This window comes from Podarcis pityusensis (genome assembly GCF_964106645.2).
Source record: "Podarcis pityusensis genome assembly, chromosome: 8".
Classification (NCBI taxonomy): domain Eukaryota; kingdom Metazoa; phylum Chordata; class Lepidosauria; order Squamata; family Lacertidae; genus Podarcis; species Podarcis pityusensis.
The window spans coordinates 30,351,256-30,369,451 of NC_138033.1; the positions used below are offsets into that span (position 1 = coordinate 30,351,256).

The window sequence follows — 18,196 nt, forward strand, 5'->3', positions numbered from 1 at the left end:
AATGTAATAATATGGGTCAGTGTTTCACCCAGTTGCAGAAGTAATTTCAGTGTTTTGAGTTTTCCTCACAGCTCCATTTGCTGTGCTGTTGACATGAGGATCTGTCCACTGGCCTGTTGTTCCACCAGCAAACTTAATCAACATTTAGTCCAATACACTCCATCCCTCCTCTCCTCTGCTGATTGACTGATAGCTCCATTGACCTGTCCTCCAGCCAGGCTGTCACCCCAGCCAAGAACAGCAAGGGACGCTTCCTGGCTCTGCCACAACCCTTGACTTTGTATCTGATGTGTTTATTAGTTGATGAAACATGATCCCAGATGTGGGAGAAATCCTGCTATTTGCAAGGGACTTTTTCTGCTTTTCTCTTCCAGTTTTTGAGACATTCGGTTCTTATTCAAGCATTCTACTCATCAATTCACCTGGGACACAAAGGGGGTGGGAGGGAAGAGGGGTGGGCTATGTAGTCTCTCCTCCCATGCTGCAAATGTCAGCCTCCCTCCCTCTAGTGTTTCTGTATGCAGTGCAGATGTCTGTGGGCATGAGGCCTTTGTTCACACGGATGCACTTGCTAAGGCTTCCATGCAGTTGCAGCTGGTGGGCCTTCATGACACCCTCTCTTCTGTTTTCAATAGTGTGTGTTGCTGCCGATTACTTTTTAAAGAAGTGTTTATTGCGTTTTCAGAAATAACAATACCTGTCTATCTAGGTGTGCTTGTTTTCCTGAGAAAATAACATGATTTTGACAAACAATGCAATGAGAAGGAATTAGTGCAGGGTGGGGCCTTTAGCCTTCAGGCGGATTCTCAGGGCCTTAAAAGGGGCCAGAGATATACTAGCCAATCTGGATGGACAGACTCATTCTAGTACCTGGAAACGCTTTACCTACTAGGGAGATATTAAAAACTGCAATCCTGCCTGCTCACCATACAGGGGAGCTGTGCACCAACCTCCACAGGCTTCCACTGCCCAGTTCTCAAAACAGAGGCAGGTATTCTCCTTTCCCCCTCTGTGTCTTAAGAAGGATCTAACACATAGATCCCCTCCCCTCCCGCACACATTTTCCTAGGGCCATAGTCTTGCTTTTTTCACTTGGGGTTTTTACCTGCTTGCTTAGTCTTTCTGTCTCCCCGTCTGCCCCCCCCCCCAGCTTGACTTGCACAGACTGTCAGAGAGGTTTGATGTCTCATGGTCTCCGGGAGGTACAGCAGAATCATGCCCATTTGCATATCAAGGATCTTGACGTCTCTGATCCCACCTTGCAAATGTAGCCATGGCTGCCTTTGAAAACCAAGAAAGCAAACTCTCCTTCTTACCAACCTAAAGCTAAGCACGGTGCTTTCTGTTATCCATTGGAATTAAGTTGCTAGCCTTTTAAATCCTGTGCTATCAAAGCTTTGAGGCTGCCAGCTTTTCTTCCTATACATGGTTGCTTTACAGTTAGCTGCCCCCTCCTCCTTGCTACTGCTGAATGTTTTTTTGATCACAACGGTCCCCAGGCACTGATCAATCCCTAAGAAGGATTGCAGCCCTTCATAGGGAGCCACTATTGGAAGACAGAACACTGTTGGTTTCAACCCAATATGATAAGAAACAGGTTTTTATCCCCAGGCAAGGAATCTTCACCCTTAAGTAGTGTTCTGCTTTGAGTGATCTCCTCAGCAATAGGGGAGGCAAGGCCATGTAGCACCCTGGACAGCTCCATGCAGGGCTCTGGCTGGAAGCTTCATGAGCATAAAGCTCAGAGGTTGCTTCAGCAGGGATCATCCTCAAAACTGAGCTTTCAACAGAAGTTGCAGCTCTGTCTCAGTTACTAACTCATCTGCCCTTGATGAAAAGAGCCTCTTCATTTGCAAGGGCCCAGTTTCCTTTAATAGTCCTTGACTTTAATGGAGCAGAGGAGAATGTGGTTTCACTAAGACTTCTGAACTGGAGTCTTCTGTTAGTGGAGGACAGCATAGCAAGCTGGTGGTACTGGCACAAGGACACCTCTTCCAGATGTGCTTTTAGTTCGCTATGTATATCTGGGGCTGGCCATGATGGCAGTTTCAAGGCTGAATGCGTCATTAATATCAGACAGGAAGAAGCCACATGATTAGCTGGGCCTAGGTGATTCAGACACTTGGCACAGCCAAATGGAAACCCCACTTCACCGGAAAGCAGTTCTCCAAATTGATTGGCAAAGTGAATCAGTGGAAGCAGATAATTAAGTAGTATTACCCTAAAATAGGGGTCATGGCTCTCACTCAAGTGGCTTTTTTTTAAGGATCAGAAAAATTAATACATTGATCTATTAGCAATTAATTCATGGAGCTTCCATTTTCATAGGTAGTATACCTTTGAATACCAGGTAACATAAGAGAATTGACAAGGGCAGGCTATTGCTTTCATACCTCGTGAGCTTCCCAAAACTATCTGGCTGGCAGCAGTTAGAATGATGGATGAAATCGACCCTTGGCATCTTGATCCCCCAAGTCAATTATAAGCATGAAGTTCTTGCAAAGGAGTGATGGGAGAATAGCATAGATGCATTCTTGTAGGGCTCGGACAGGACAATTATTCATCAAAGGTTCCTAGTCCTAGTCCTCCAGAATTAGAGGCAATATGCCACTGAATGCCACCTGTTGAGGGGCAAAGAGCAAGACAGCACTATGCCATTGGCTACACCTCATTGTTAATGAAGAGAGAGCTGAACCACAAGTTCTAGTTTGGATAGCATGCTAATATTGGCTTAGCACAATGTGGTATGGGAGTGAAAAGAGAGAGAGAGACCAGGGAGGTGCAAAGTATTTGCAAGCTCCTCTCCCAGAGCTTACGTTTTCACACTGTCCTGGTAAGCCATAACTTTCTTTTGCAAGCTTCTGCTTTAGCACTGGTAGCCTCCACCCACAACTGCTGCTTCTCTCCCTTTCCCAATCACAAGTCACATATTTTGTAGTGACTGAGGTACCATCATAGCACTCCCTAGCCTATCAGATCCTGCTTCACAGTGTTGTCAGTGAGGGTAAATGTGGGCAATATGAGTAAGAGCAATGCTTCCTAGAGCAGTCATGCAGGTGATCCAAGCCAGTCAGATACATAGTGAATATGAGGATGTCGCTGTACTGCATAACCAATCAGATATTTCTACATGCTATCATGGAGGGCACCGACAACAACTGACAATCTCAGTATGCAGATGGATAATTCTTAAGGAGTGTTGGGGCGGGGGAGATGTATTTGGCACAGTTGATCATTTTTTGTACCGACCGTGAGTGGCTTTGGCTCAGTCCAAGGTTTTACTCATGTTTTAGCACCGTAGAGATAAGACTTTCCCCCATGTTCGCCTCCCAGCTGTGATTCTCTGTGCTTTTAATCTCTTTTCTGTGTGGCCAAGAGAACTTATCTGCATTATGGACTAATGAGCTGTAAAATTACAGTTTAAAAATAAATCTATTTTTAAGACATTAAAATGCATCAGAAAGAAAGAAAGAAATCCCAGTATATTTGTAAGAGATTAGATAGCAAAGAATCCAGCTCGACCAATTTGTCTGGCAGGACCCGGGTTTGCTAAGAATAAAAAGCAAAGCTCAGTTTCAGCAAGGAATGTTGGACCTGTTTTTAATGCCAATGGTCGCTCTCTGAACATGTGAAATATAAGTAAATAAAGAAGGGAATGCCTTGGGTCATGTGCAGAGTGCTTTTGTCTCCACCCTTCACCACAGTGTATGTTCAGAATGATGTACCTTACAGTATTGTTCAGTTTTTACTTCCCTGTATATCACTTGTATGACAAGCTGCTAAGTGTGTCAGCCAACTCCACAGCTCTGGTGTGTGACCAGAATACCCTTTTCAGCATGCTTTGATCTGTGATGAATGGGTGTTTAAGGGAATAAGCTGCAAATCAAAAAATTACTAATTACGTTTCTATCACGCATCTAAGTTGCCATGATGATGCACTGGCAATATCATAGAGCATTTCTTCCAGCAGCCTTTGAGCTCAGGGACCTCTCTCTATGGGGTTTCCCAAAGAGAAGCACACTGCCTGATCCAGGGCATATTTACCCAGAAAAAACCTCAGTTAGATTAATACTAGAGATGTCAAGAGGATTTTTCTAGATCCAATACACTGAATGCAATTCCCACCCCCACCCCAAGTCATTCGCAAAAGCGGATGCAAATTTGCATAACATTTTCATATGTTGTGTGCCGTGTGTGCATTTGTACCCTTTTTCACAGATGGCTGGAAGGCCCCAAAATATATCGGCAACTACATGCAAATAACGTGTCTGACAGACTGAATCTCAGGAGGTGAAGCTTTCCCCCATAACTGTACCTCCATACTAAAAAAGAAAGAAAGAAAAAAGGCTTCGTCTGTTGAATTTCTGCCTGACACACAGCTATTAAAGGCACAAGGCCAGGCATGGTATTTGCCATATTCAAAGGTGGCAGGCGTATATGTCAAAAGAGATTTCAGATTTACAGCAACTAAGGTTCAGATGGCCGTGCTTGGATAAATTGAAGCATAAATTGTTAAAAAGCAAACAGTGCATCCTAAGAGCATTTGTAGTGGTTATTTATTTATAATGCGTAATTACAGTGATGTTATGAGCATGGGTCAAACAGCCACCCTTCCCTTTGCTTTGCTTTTTTTGCTTTTTTTCTAGCAATAAAAAATCTGAGCCTTTGAAATAGGCATACTCACTTAGGCATTTATACAAGCAGCACCAATCCACCCCCAAGGAGCCCCTTGTTTTTTCCCAGGGGTGGGAAAGCAGTAAATCACTCCTCCCACATTGCTGCTATAATCTGCTTAATATCTCCCCAGCTGCCTAACCCCCCCCCAAAAAAAAACCCTAATATGACATGAGACTAGATAGAAACACTGAACTATACTGCAGGGTTTATTTTCTCTCTCTCAGCCCTCCACCAGCAACACTGGACAATTTTGCTGGGCTGATGCAACCAATTCTTTCTCAACCGCAGCTGCCTCTTGCTTGCAACATGGAGGTCCTAATGGTGGGCTTTATTTGCATTAGAATGTTTTTTAAAAAAATGTTTGCACACTCAGAACAGAAGTAAAATTGAACCTCAGTTGGAAAGAGCATGTGTTCCTGTCTGTGCTGCTACCTTTTGCTTTCTCTACCAGGGAAGATAAAAACGCAGCTTCTGTCTGTGGAGTCCCTTCACAGGGAGCCAGACGACCACTTTTCTAATGTCTCCTTCTAGAGAAAAGTCATAGAGTGACACATGCATCAAGGCAGACCAAAATATAGCCTTCAAAAAAGGAGTCAGGGAGTCTGAACTCTAGAGATGGGACTTCCTGGGTAAGGTCTAGAGACTTGCTTTTTTAAAAAAGACCTTTTCAGGAAAGAAGTGAGAATGAAATCTCAGAGTCGGAGCCATCTTCTGAGTCTGGGCCCAGTGCAGTAGCACTTCTCCACTATACCTCCTCTCAAGCCCCAAGGCTTTTACCTACATACAAATCCCACCCCCAACAAAGCTCAGCTGCATCCAGGTTCAGGGCTCTGTGTGAGCTGTGATTCCACACATGAGAGTAGAAAAGGAGTGCAGGTTCCACATGATGTTATATAAAGTGCATAGTTCATGAGTATCTCACTATTATCATTTGCTATTTGTTTAGAAGTCAAGTTTCTAATCCGTATGACTGAAAGCAAAAAGTGAGAATGGCCCCTAAATAAGGATGAAATGTCCCCATTTATTTTTATTTTTGTTATTTATTAACTTTAATGCAGGCGCTGCTCCAATCAAATCAGCAGCTCCAACCTGCAGCTGCTTCAACTTCCTTTACATATCCCTGATATCCGATTTAGATTTCCAGTGTTTGAGGTCAGCTCCTTGTCCTATTCCATAATAAGAATAAAATATGTAAAACAATAAAATAGAAAAGCAAACTTTCTTTAGACTGCCTTGGCTGTCGTCTTTTCGGAGTGAAAAGCTGGTTCTTTGAAAAACGCTGTGTACCGTGGAACTCAGTGGCTCGGTGAATGGTCAATTCTAATGCTGCTGCTGCTGCTGCTCAACCATGTTTCTCAACACATATCTTTGAACTGGGGTGCCTCCCTGCATTGTGTCACTCTACAGGTGTCTTCTTCACCTTCCACACCTTCCACTTGGAGAGTGGCCACGACTACCTGCTGATCACGGAGAATGGCAGCTTCAGCCAGCCACTGAAACAGCTCACTGGCTCCCACCTGCCTGCTCCTTTCAGCGCTGGCCTCTTCGGGAACTTCTCTGCTCAAATCCGCTTCATTTCAGACTTCTCCATTTCTTATGAGGGCTTCAACATCACCTTTTCAGGTAGGCACTGTTTTTCCTTTAAAACAAGGGTAGCTAACCTACAGCATTTATCCACCTTCCTAAATATTTTGATGTGGCTGTCTGACACACACACACATGGCCTTTTCTGCTTCCTCCTTAACTACACAATCCTTACAACTTTTGTGTGTGTGTGTGTGTGTGTGTGTGTGTGTGTATGTGTGTCCAAAATGCCTCCAGTCACCAAAAATCAGGCAACTAATCTTTCAAAGGAACATTTGTTGCCCTTGCAGCTCTGACGTGACATGAAGGTGTTAAGTCAAGAGCTCAGGAAGTAGGAAGAGCCTTGTAGGAATGGGCAATGTTGGATCCTTATGGAGAATAAAGCAATGCGCTCTACATGGGGCTGCCCTTGAATCGTGGGAGAAGAAAAACTCTTGGCTTGCTCAGTAATGCCATGCCTGCTTTTTGTCTGTCTGTCAGAATATGACCTAGAGCCTTGTGACGAGCCAGAAGTGCCAGTCTACAGCATCCGCAAGGGCCTTCAGTTTGGTGTGGGGGATGTCTTAACCTTCTCCTGCTTCCCTGGGTATCGGCTGGAGGGTGTCTCGCGCATTACCTGCCTGGGCGGTAGACGGCGTGTGTGGAGTTCGCCTCTGCCAAGGTGTGTTGGTAGGTGGTCACGTGCTTTAATTTTGCTTGGGCAATCTACCATGTCATAATGTTACACGGGCAAATAGCTAGTCCTCTGTGGGGTTGTGGGCTTTCTCAGTGCCAACACGCAGGAAGCGTTGGAGGGACAAGGTGGGGCAAGGCAAGTGAAAGGCGTTTGGGGGATCTGTCTTGCATTCTATTGCACCACCCACATGTGGAGTTTCTCTGACAACAGGGAGCTGGAACATGTGCAGAGGAAGGTGACCAAGAGTCTGGAAACCAAGCTGTATGAGGAATGGTTAAGGGAGTTGGGTATGCTTAGCCTGGAAAAGAGGAGTCTGAGATGGGGTACGATAGCCATCTTCAAATAGCTAAAGGGCTGTCACATGGAAGATGGAGCAAGCTTGTTTTTTCTGCCCTGGAGGGTAGAATCCAAACCAATGGCTTCAAGTTAAAAAGAAAGGAGATTCCAACTAAACATTAGGAAGCATTTTCTGAAAGTAAGAGCTGTCAGAAAGTGGAATGGACTTACTTGGAAGGTGGTAGATTTTCCATCAAATGTTTTAAGCAGAGGTTGCTTAAAACATGTGTGATGTATGCTTTAGCTGAGATTCCTGCATTGGAAGGGGTTGGTCTAGATGACCCTCAGGATCCCTTCTACAATTCTATGGACAAGCAAAGACCTGGAGAAAGCTGGGTCGTCACATGCAGTTAAAACATTAGAACAGCTTTCCATCTGCACTATCATTCCTCCTAAGCATAGGCAGGTGAAATCAGGACTTGGAAAGCATAGGTAGCTCAAACCATGGTGGCAAAACTCAGCAAATTCTTGTGATCAAATCCTGACTTAATAATCCAGAACATGAACAAGTGGTGTGCACCTGGTCCAAGCCCCTTTCTGGAAGCTTCATTCCTTCCATCATGGAAGCAGGTGAACAAGCCAGAGCTTTATCAGAGCTGCCTGTTCTGTGCAAACCTAAAAACTATGGTTAATGGTCTACAATAGAGCTCTTTTTTTTCCAGCTGAAGGGCTTCGTTATCTAATAATTAACTCTCTGGGTGTCACAAACCTGTGGTGGGCAGGATCAGAGGCAAAAGATGGATGAGACTAGAGGCTGAAATGAGTGGAGCAAAATATGTGGGTTACTTTCTACAGGAGGCTACAATCCAGCCACACAGTTCTTCTCCTTCTGCAGCTCTGGTGTTTTCCTGCTCATTAATTGAGGCCTATTCAATTGTTAGTTTGCTTGTCTGCATCTTCTTTAGACTCTGACTTCAGACACAATAGCCTCTGGATTTCCCTCCCTGCCATCCTTTTGCTCAGTACAGCTAAGTCTTTTCAAACTGCTAGTAGTTAGCTCTCAGTGGGAGGTTAGCCAATTTTCCCACATTTTTTTCTGTTAACGATCAGCTAACAATGGATTTGTTCAAAGGGCTTCTTTGCCTGTACTTAACTAGGAAAGGGGGGGGGGAATCCACACTCCCCACCCCCCTCAGCAAATTGCAGCAGCAAAATTGCAGCCTGTAAAGCCATTAGACATTATTATAGCCAGCTCTGCTTCTACTCAAGTTTTGGCTCTTGTCTCCACCCCAGCCACCCCACATTCAGTGGCAGCACCTGCCACTTTCAGCTCAGTTATGGCAGATCTTCCCAGTTGGCCAGCTTCTCCTGCATCTCAGAGCCAGATCAGGTGGGCCCATGAATTCCCCTCCTTCTGGAAATACTCTAGTTACAGGGGATGTTACAATGGAAGGCCAGCAGGAGCTCTGTTCTTGCTTTGGTTGAGGAGCGCTCACTACACAGGGAGAGGAGGACAACAGAATATCTCCCTGATGAAGGAGAGCAAGCAGTTCACCAGCTCAATAACTCACAGGGAAGATCTTCCTCAACTGAATTTAGAGGAATTTCCTTTTTTTTAAAAAAATGATATTTATTGAGAATTTTAAAGTTACAAAGAAAAAAGAAGGAAAAAACAAGAGAAAGAGAAAAAGAAAGAAAACACACAATACATCAATATCAAAGAGCAAAAATGAACAAAAAAATTTAAAAACAAATCCAATATTCCCAAATCCTTAACTTTCATTAACTTATTTCATCGACCTCCTCACACCTCCCTTTTTTGTATTCTAGTTGTTAATTATCTCAGCAAATCCTTTCCATCTTTCACAATATTCTGTCATTAAATTACCTTAATCTATTTTAACCTTATCTTACCATAAAAAACCTTAAAACTTAAAAATTAAATCTTATTTATACCAAATTCTTTTAACCATAACATATTCATACATAATTCTTTTTAACATTTCTGCTAAAGCCAAATAATTTCATTCCAACATTTTTCTAATACTCATTAATTTTACGATACTTTTCTAAATAAATTTTTATAACTTTCTTCCAATCTTCATCCATCGTCTCTTCTTCCTGGTCTCGGGTTTTGTCAGTCCTTTCTATCCCATCCATCTGGTCCATCAACCTGGTGACCTTGTATCCGAGGCTCTTAAGTCTTTTCCATGTCCCTTCCGCAGGTCTTCTTCATGTTTATACCTGTACTTTACTTTGTCTTCTGCTGATCTTATTCTTAATTTCCTTCCTTTCACTCGGGGAGACTCCAACTTGACAATATCTTTGTCCCTTCTCGACAAGTCAGCCCCTTTTCCATAGTCAACACTGAAATCCATATGATATTTAAAGGCACGTTTCAAAGTCCCTCCAAAGTTAAAGGCCCCCACAACTCCGAACTCCCCCCGGCCCAAAGCCAGACTCGAAAGGTCAAAACATCCCTGCATAGGGGGATCCATCCAACCACCCATCTCCAAGCCAAACAGAACTCCATCTCTCCAAATCTGACTTTTTCCAGGTTCATTCGTCAAATCCAACAACTCATGTTCCTGCTGGGCCTCAGCTCTCTCCATTTCTGTTACTTGAGGTTCAGCAACAGCCTCCTCCTTTATCTGATCTGTCAAAGCACATTCCTGGGTTAATTCCTGAGTGGGTTCTATATAGGTACCCACTGCCTGTCCAAAATTTCCAATCGCAACAGTCATCAAATCCATCTTCTCATGTAACTGTTCCAATAAAGCACTTGTCTTGCAAAAAGCAAGCACCAAAGCCTCCTCTAAGCACATTCTTGTTCAAGGTTGAAGTCTGGTCCCACGATCTTTAATCTCTACAGCTGCAAAGCTCCCCAGTTCGACTCTAATAACAGTTTCACAAACTCCCTCTAGGGGAAACAATTTCTATTTGTATCCATTTTTTTATTTATTTTTTAAAAAGCAGATCTAGCAACAAAGTTTTCCTTTTTCGGATATTTTGTTCCTTTTAAATGCGAAAGGGAACAATGGAGTCAATATGTTTCTCTTCTTTTGACTATCTGTCAAAAACGTTTGTCCATAGTCAATGAACTTCCCCAAAACGTCTGTCCTGACAACCCGCTCCCAGGTTCAAGACAATGGAAATTTACCTTTCTTTACTCTCTCTTCTGCAGGTTTAAACAGTCTAAAAAAGGTTCCCCCCTCTTCTCCTGCTTCCAAGGGGGGTTCAGTAATTTTAAATGATGAAAATTTAATCCTTTACAAACGACTTTCCAGACTCTAGCTTACGATGTCTTTGCTTCAAACTGTTTACAAAAGCGGAAGGCGGACTTCCTGTTTAGACCTTCCCGCTCCGGTTTAGTAATCCAATTTTCCGTTCTACTCACGGGTACTTGTTTAGAGTCCAATTGTCCACAGGAAAAAGTCAGCGCTCTCCGACAACAGCAATGCGGCTTCACTCCGTGAAAAGAGCAGTCGATTCGAAGCACCGCACCGCTCACCCCACGTCGCTCTGGATCCCCGTAGCCGGGTTTCCCCACGAGTAGGGGAGGCGCTAAAGGTGCCGGCCGAATCCCAGGTCCACAGGCTTCTCCCGCCTGTGGTTTTTGATGGGTCTCCGCCTCGCCGTGGCGGTCCAGACCCTAATTTTCACGGAGCGGGTTCCTCCAGATCAGAGGAAGCCCGCCATTGCCGGTGGCGCTAACCCGGAAGTCCCTCTGCTCTTGCTTTGGTTGAGGAGCGCTCACTACACAGGGAGAGGAGGACAACAGAATATCTCCCTGATGAAGGAGAGCAAGCAGTTCACCAGCTCAATAACTCACAGGGAAGATCTTCCTCAACTGAATTTAGAGGAATTTCCTCATTCCCTGGAAACCTCTCTCTGAGCTAAGGTGTTCATGCAGCTCACTCTAGCATGAATCCGGTGTTTCAACTTCATTACTCAGCTGTCCAAAAACAGCCTTTACTTCAGAAGACAGCATTGTTAATTCCTGAATTTCCTCCAGATATACTGCACCTTCTCAAGGAGGCTCTATTAGTAGATCTAGCTAAGGAAGTAATTTTTCCCTCGACTACCTCTCAGTGTCCAGGTGTTCTTCACCAACAATCTCTATTTGCTGCCCCCACTCCTCCACTTCTAGGAGGCAGCCTAGAGTGTGACCTTCATGCAGGGGTCCTAGTCCCACCTCAGGTGCTCTGTTTCCCCTGAAGACCTTGACTCATATCATCATCATGATGGTGATTATGATGATGAATGCAGTGGTGAATCAATACCATGTCTACTAGGTATAAGTAGAGCAATTAGGAGACTGAGACCCCTGTAGACATGCCAAAACATTTACTGTGAGCACTGGGAAATATGTGTGAATGTATTTGTGGACTGCAAAGCCTCAGAACACAAGTCTGTTCAGGACCTGGAGGTTTTCTTTTGCTGAAGATCCATTTTCCTGAATTAAATATGCTGAAGTGCTCCCTCGGTAATTTTGCCACTCTCAATAATCAGGAGCCTAATGAGTTCCATAAAGACACATGTGCTAATTGCACTTCTTAAAAGGTTGTGTTACACCAGATGCTAGCAATCCCTGGGTTGGCTGTAACATTGGGTGACTGTAGGAGACTTGCACAGGGCAGCGCATTGAAACGGGCAATGAAATGCTTTGCCTGCAGCAAGTGACAGATGCAGATCTCTGTTCCCACTTTGGTATATGCCTTCCACAACCTGGTGCTCTCAAAGCATTTTGGACTACAGTTCCCATAAGCACAACTCTTCCTGAGGCCCTGGAACGTCAATGCCAATCAGAGGTAACAATTCTGAGTCGCATAGTCTGACCTGGAAGAAGAAGATGTCTTCCTATGCTGTCAGTGGTGAAACTGTGGGGAACTCTCAGGACCACTGTCTTCCTGTTGCCTTCCCTGGTCAACTTGGCTGTTCGCAAGGGAATCTTGAAGTTGGCTTTGCTTTTACTGGAGCTGGGGGATATGGCTGGTTCGATATTTCAGTCAAGGTGAGGTTGTTTCCAGTCCCTCTGCTGGGCAGCAGGCTGGTCTGCTATAACTCTGAGTGATATAACTTTGAGTCCTGAGTTCCTCAATGTGTGTGCCATGGCCGGAAGGAGTTAAATGGTGTTATGGGAACTTCCCTGTAGAAGCCAGTTCTGAAACATGCAAATTCTGTGTGCATCAGTCTCCTTTCTATGTTCCCAACCTCTTCATGTTGAATGAGGTCTGCAGGTCTAGTTACAGGTAGGTAGCCATGTTGGTCTGCCATAGTCGATACAAAATAAAAAAAATTCCTTCCAGTAGAACCTTAGAGACCAACTAAGTTTAGTTTTGGTATGAGCTTTCGTGTGCATGGACACTTCTTCAGATACAAGTGTGCATGCACACGAAAGCTCATACCAAAACCAAACTTAGTTGGTCTCTAAGGTGCTACTGGAAGGGGGGGGGGGAATATTTTGTTTTGAGGTCTGCAGGGTTGGGGTTTTTGTTATTGTTTTTTACTCACATTTGCCTGAGCTCAAATGGAAAGCTTCACAGGAGCAGAGACTGTGCTTTATCAGTATCCTTTGCACAGATAGTTCTGCCTCTGTTCAAGTAAACACAAGAACCCGCTGCAGATCTCCCACACTCAGTGGGGACGTACGGCACAGGGTTCGCATGTGCACTTCTTCCACTGGGTTTTCATGCTCAGGGAAGTGTCTGAACGTGCCCTTGCTTACTTTAAAATGTGGTAAGCTGGTCCTCTTGGGAATGGAGGAAACACCATCCCTGCTTACCCTTCTGTGGGTGGGATCCTGAACTTCTTCTCCAAAGTCCTGCCTCAATGGCACTGCTTTCTTTTCTGTGGTTCATGGGAGTTTTAGCATGTGTTTGTGTTGGATCTAGAATTCTGTGTATGTGTGTAGATAGGAGAATTTGTGCACATCCCAACCCAGATAGGGAACATACCAAAGGTGTGTGTGCTCACACTTTATACTAGTGGCCTGTTTCGGAAATATTAAAACCCAACCACTCTGCATCTCTCTGTAGCTGAATGCGGCTCCTCTGTAACGGGCACTCAAGGCGTCCTGCTGTCCCCAAACTACCCTCTGAACTATAACAACAACCACGAATGTATCTACTCCATCCAGACACAGCCAGGGAAAGGAATTCAACTCAAAGCCAGGACTTTCAGCCTGGAGGCCCGGGATGTCTTGAAGGTAATGGCTAATTATCTGGTGGGCAGATGAAAGGCTTACAATGAGGAAAAACCACTCATCTCCAAATGGATTAATCCTGAGCAGAATTTGCAACCCTGCCAAGCAGAAACCAGCTGTCAGAGTACAATTGCTTCCCAAATGTTGACAGCCTAGATTTTCTCAAACTTTTGTCAGAGAAAACATCTTCAAAATGGTGGTTGATGTTTCAATGAAAAGTTCTTGGGAAAGCATATCTGCCTCTTTAAGAGGACGGGATGATGTTGGTGACTAGGCTTTGGGTTTCTGTCTTTTTCCCCAAAGTGCTCTCCATCTATCATTTTATTTCATTTCATATTTTTTTATAAAGTGCTTAGTACTAAGGACTCATCTTTACCTCCATTTGCCCTGCCTCTTTCATCTGGGAAAGTGAGTTTTCTTCGTATTGCCATTTGTTCTAGTTTAATGCCAAAGAGCTAAATCCTCTTCAGTACACTGATTCACAATATACAACACTTTCCTTGGATTTGGGGTGAGGAGTGGGACAGGGATGGCTTATTATGAGGTGGTTTACCACACAGGGAAATACAGAACACCTTTAACATGACCTGAGGCCCCGGGCACTCTTTTTCCTTAGTTTCCACCTTACATGTTCATCTTTCTCCTCCCTTCTCATTCTCTTTCTGTCTTTTTTCTCCTCTTCTGCCTCTCACTTTCTGCTTCTTAAAAAACCAAGCAAAACCCTCCAACAGAAAAATAATGTAGCCACCAGGGGAGTTCCAGTGAACACTATCTAATACACTTCTGGGCCACTCATTGCAGCTTTTCATTGATTTATCAGTTTGATTGATTGGATGAAACTTTTTATTTGACTGAAAAGCTGCCCCCCTCCCAGTTAATCAGGTAACACCCTTTTTTTGGGAACATTTTATACATGCATTTAATTGTGCTGTTTTAGTACTGACATGTTTGCTGACCTGGAAGGGCAGAATATGAATTTAATAAATAATAATGTAAGCTGCAGCAGCTTCTCATTTCACCCTTATCCCAGAAAGAATGTCACTTTTAATATTGTGATTCCTGTGAGATATATTTATTTCCTCAATCATATGCAAATTTATGCTAATTTAAAAAATAATCTGATTAATCCATTAAAATGTCATTAATTGGGTGATGAGGGGTATCATTTCCACCCCCCATGGTGACAACCAATTTCCCACAAAAAGAGTGGGGCACCACAGTTCAAGAAGGACACTGACAAACTGGAACGTGTCCAGAGGAGGGCAACCAAAATGGTCAAAGGCCTGGAAACGATGCCTTATGAGGAACGGCTAAGGGAGCTGGGCATGTTTAGCCTGGAGAAGAGGAGGTTAAGGGGTGATATGATAGCCATGTTCAAATATATAAAAGGATGTCCCATAGAGGAGGGAGAAAGGTTGTTTTCTGCTGCTCCAGAGAAGCAGACACGGAGCAATGGATCCAAACTACAAGAAAGAAGATTCCACCTAAACATTAGGAAGAACTTCCTGACAGTAAGAGCTGTTCGACAGTGGAATTTGCTGCCAAGGAGTGTGGTGGAGTCTCCTTCTTTGGAGGTCTTTAAGCAGAGGCTTGACAACCATATGTCAGGAGTGCTCTGATGGTGTTTCCTGCTTGGCAGGGGTTTGGACTCGATGGCCCTTGTGGTCTCTTCCAACTCTATGATTCTATGATTCTATGATTCTATGATTGTGAGAAATCGGCACTAGACACAGCTTAGCAGAACTTTGAAAACCTCTGGGAAATCTCACTTCTCTTCTACCAACCCCTGAAAACCACCAGAAATATCTCCCATTTCACAATGAATGGGACTAAGAAATTGGGGAGGGGCATTCACTCAACTCTAATTGATATAATGCCATCAGTATTTATAGTTAAGAAAAGCAGAAAATGAGCAGAATTATTATCCAGAAGGAGGCATTGGGTCAAGACAATGCAAAGGCTGGGGGTGGGCAGAATTGTGGAGAGCAGCCCATCCTCAGTTGCAATTCTTTTTCCCTTTTCCAGATCTATGATGGCAACAATAACTCTGCCCGCCTCCTGGGCACCTTCAGCCGGACAGAGATGTTGGGCCTCAGTGTCAACAGCACCTCCAGCTCCATGTGGCTCGAATTCATCTCAGATGGCAACAGCACAAGTCAAGGATTCGAACTGCAGTTTTCTAGTAAGTCCATAAGCAACCTTGCTGTGACACAAGGCCTAAAAGCTGGGTCATCATCGTATGGGACTCCTACGTTTCTTGCAGAGGGAGGAAACTGTTTCCAGCCAGTGGACTGCATGTCTTGTGCCCTAAACCCTGTAGGACATTTTGACAGGTGTGGGGGGCTGGCCACTAGGTACATTCAACTAGCAGCCCGATGTTCTAGCCTCTGAGCACAGCCCCTAGTTCCCATGAAGTCCCCCACCCCAGTGTTATTTTGTAGTGCTTTCTCTCAATATGTGATCCCAAGCACATCTTTGGGAACACCTGGTATGAATAGCAACAAAGCTTCTGGCCATAGTTCTTCCCCTTGCCGGCCTTGGCTTCAGCCTTGCTTGTGTTAGCTAACAAATAGGAATGGGGCTCTTCCCCCTGGGGAGAAGCTAGTTAATACACTCTGGTTAATAAGCTCTTTTGCCTGTATTCCGACTTAAGCACAGGACAACTTGATAGGCAAAGGTAACATGGTTGAGGCTGCTGATCAGTGAAACAGCATTGAACTTGGAGCTGAGAAATGTGTGGTTTAGTGGGCAATGCAGCCTGTGCTTTGGGAGCAGATTTTCTTCTCTCCCGAAAGCAGCTGTGAGGAACCAGAAGGCTGCATTTGAGAGCTTGTAGGTCACATTCAGCTCAAGGGCTGCCAGTTGCCCATCACTATTTTGGGGCCTTCAGCAAATAGCAAGGTTGTGTGATGTGGTGGATCACCAATGCTTTATTTTCTAAAATAGGAGATAGTTACCCAGAAATTGGCCCTGGAAGTCCTGTCACCTACTCCAGATCTATTGCTGTTGCAATATTTATGTACTCAGCTGCAAACTCTTCTTTATTATTACTTGCCTGTTATTGCTCTGCTTTCCTTTGGACCACATCAGTGAAACTGAGAGAGGGGTCTTGTTGTCTGGATAGCCCAGGACTTCCATACACACTGTCCAGGAATGTTTCCTGGGGAGGTTACTTTGGTGCTGCTAACACAGTGGTTGGACTTAACTCCCAAATGTGCCCCCCAATGTCCCTTGAGACAGACGAATGCCAACTATAGTTATTCCTTTTGCTTGTTAGTTATCATTACCGTATGCCTTCAGTGGTTCAATCCTGGCAAGGTTATGGTGCTGAGATCCTGGGAGCACTCAGATTATTGATTTATTATTAATTGAATTTACGCCTATCGCTTTCTCCCAAAGGAGCCCACCAAATCCCTGGGTAAACAGGAATGTTGTCAAATTCCTCTTAAAATTAAATAACGATGGAGAGAGATGCTCTTTACTATGGAGAACATTCTGCAAATGTGGAACCACTACTGAAAAGGCCCTGTCACGGGTCAGTGGCAATTGGGCAGGCCCTGGTGATAGTTCCACCAACGAAGCCTCATCTGCCAGTGGAAGTTGCAGTTGTGAGCAGGTTATGCTGATGCAATGGCATGGATTGGGCCAGGCAAGGTCTCCAAAATAACAAGTTTCTTCTCTCTTCTGCTTTGAGGTTTTGAGCTGATCAAGTGTGAGGACCCCGGCATCCCGCAGTTTGGTTACAAAGTCCACGACGAAGGGCACTTTGCGGGCAGCTCGGTCTCTTTCAACTGTGATCCTGGCTACACGTTGCGAGGGAGCCGGGTGCTGGCTTGCTTGACTGGGGAGCGGCGAGCCTGGGATCAGCCACTCCCCATCTGCGTAGGTATGACTCCTCCCTTTGGTGTGACCACCCACCCACTTGGGTCACTTTTAGCATGACTGCTGTGGGGCCATTGTCTGAGGAGCTGGGTGATTTTGACAGTGGTGGCTGGTGCCATTTGGGGCTGCTGCGGTGGAAGGCAAGGAGCCCAGACAGTAGGTGGAGGTAGAGCTAATGACAAGCAGAGCCAATTAATTTTAGCTTTGTCCCTGTTCTCCTCCCTACTGAGTTCTGCGAGGTCTGCAGCTGGGATTAAGGAGCAGGGGGGAGTTGATCAGTAGAGCCATCTCCTGTATTGGTTGTAAGTAGGAAGGCAGGCAAGTAAAGTTTGTATGGCAACACCCCTTTATGAACCAGTCTCAACTGAATTCAGAACAAGGGTAGCCAGTGATGTTTTAGACTACAGTTCTCAGAATCCCTGACCATTGGAGTTGTACTTCAAAACATCTGAAGGACACCAAGCTGATCTGCCCCTCATTTAGAACAATGACTTGCCCACTACAAAACAGTTCTACAGATGACCTGTCCTGAGTGTCAGGGTCGTTGAGATTCACATGTTTTTGCTTGGTTATCAGAGTAGGGCCTCCTGATAGCACCTTCTTCAGCTCAGTCTGCTGAACTCGTGGAACTTGAACTGCAGAGCAACATTTCCAAGTCTGGATTTGAGTGCCGCTCTGACGCTCAGTCTGAAATCAGCTCTGAATGAACCAAGTGCAATAGGAGCTGAGCACCGGCTCTAATAGTGGGAACCAATCAATGGAAGGGCTGTTCCAGAAGATTTACTCACTTGTGCTTCATCCAGTTCAGTTTTAAATGCTGGCAGTAGTTTTAATTGCTGCTGTTTCCATTCCAGGTTTCGCACCAGCCATTTTCCAATAACCTTCAGGTTAACTAG

At 44.7% G+C, this 18,196-nt stretch overlaps 1 protein-coding gene across 13 annotated transcripts in view; it reads left to right on the forward strand.

The window, feature by feature from the left end:
* The window catches only part of CSMD2 (CUB and Sushi multiple domains 2), a 501,247-nt gene that overhangs the window by 363,320 nt on the left and 119,731 nt on the right, over positions 1-18,196 (forward strand). For all 13 annotated transcript variants that reach the window (XM_081018274.1, XM_081018269.1, XM_081018275.1 and 10 more), the window contains 5 exons: positions 6,085-6,300; positions 6,742-6,930; positions 13,252-13,421; positions 15,444-15,600; positions 17,113-17,304. In XM_081018274.1, the coding sequence (XP_080874400.1) occupies positions 6,085-6,300; positions 6,742-6,930; positions 13,252-13,421; positions 15,444-15,600; positions 17,113-17,304 (924 nt within the window). The remainder of the gene's footprint in view (positions 1-6,084; positions 6,301-6,741; positions 6,931-13,251; positions 13,422-15,443; positions 15,601-17,112; positions 17,305-18,196) is intronic.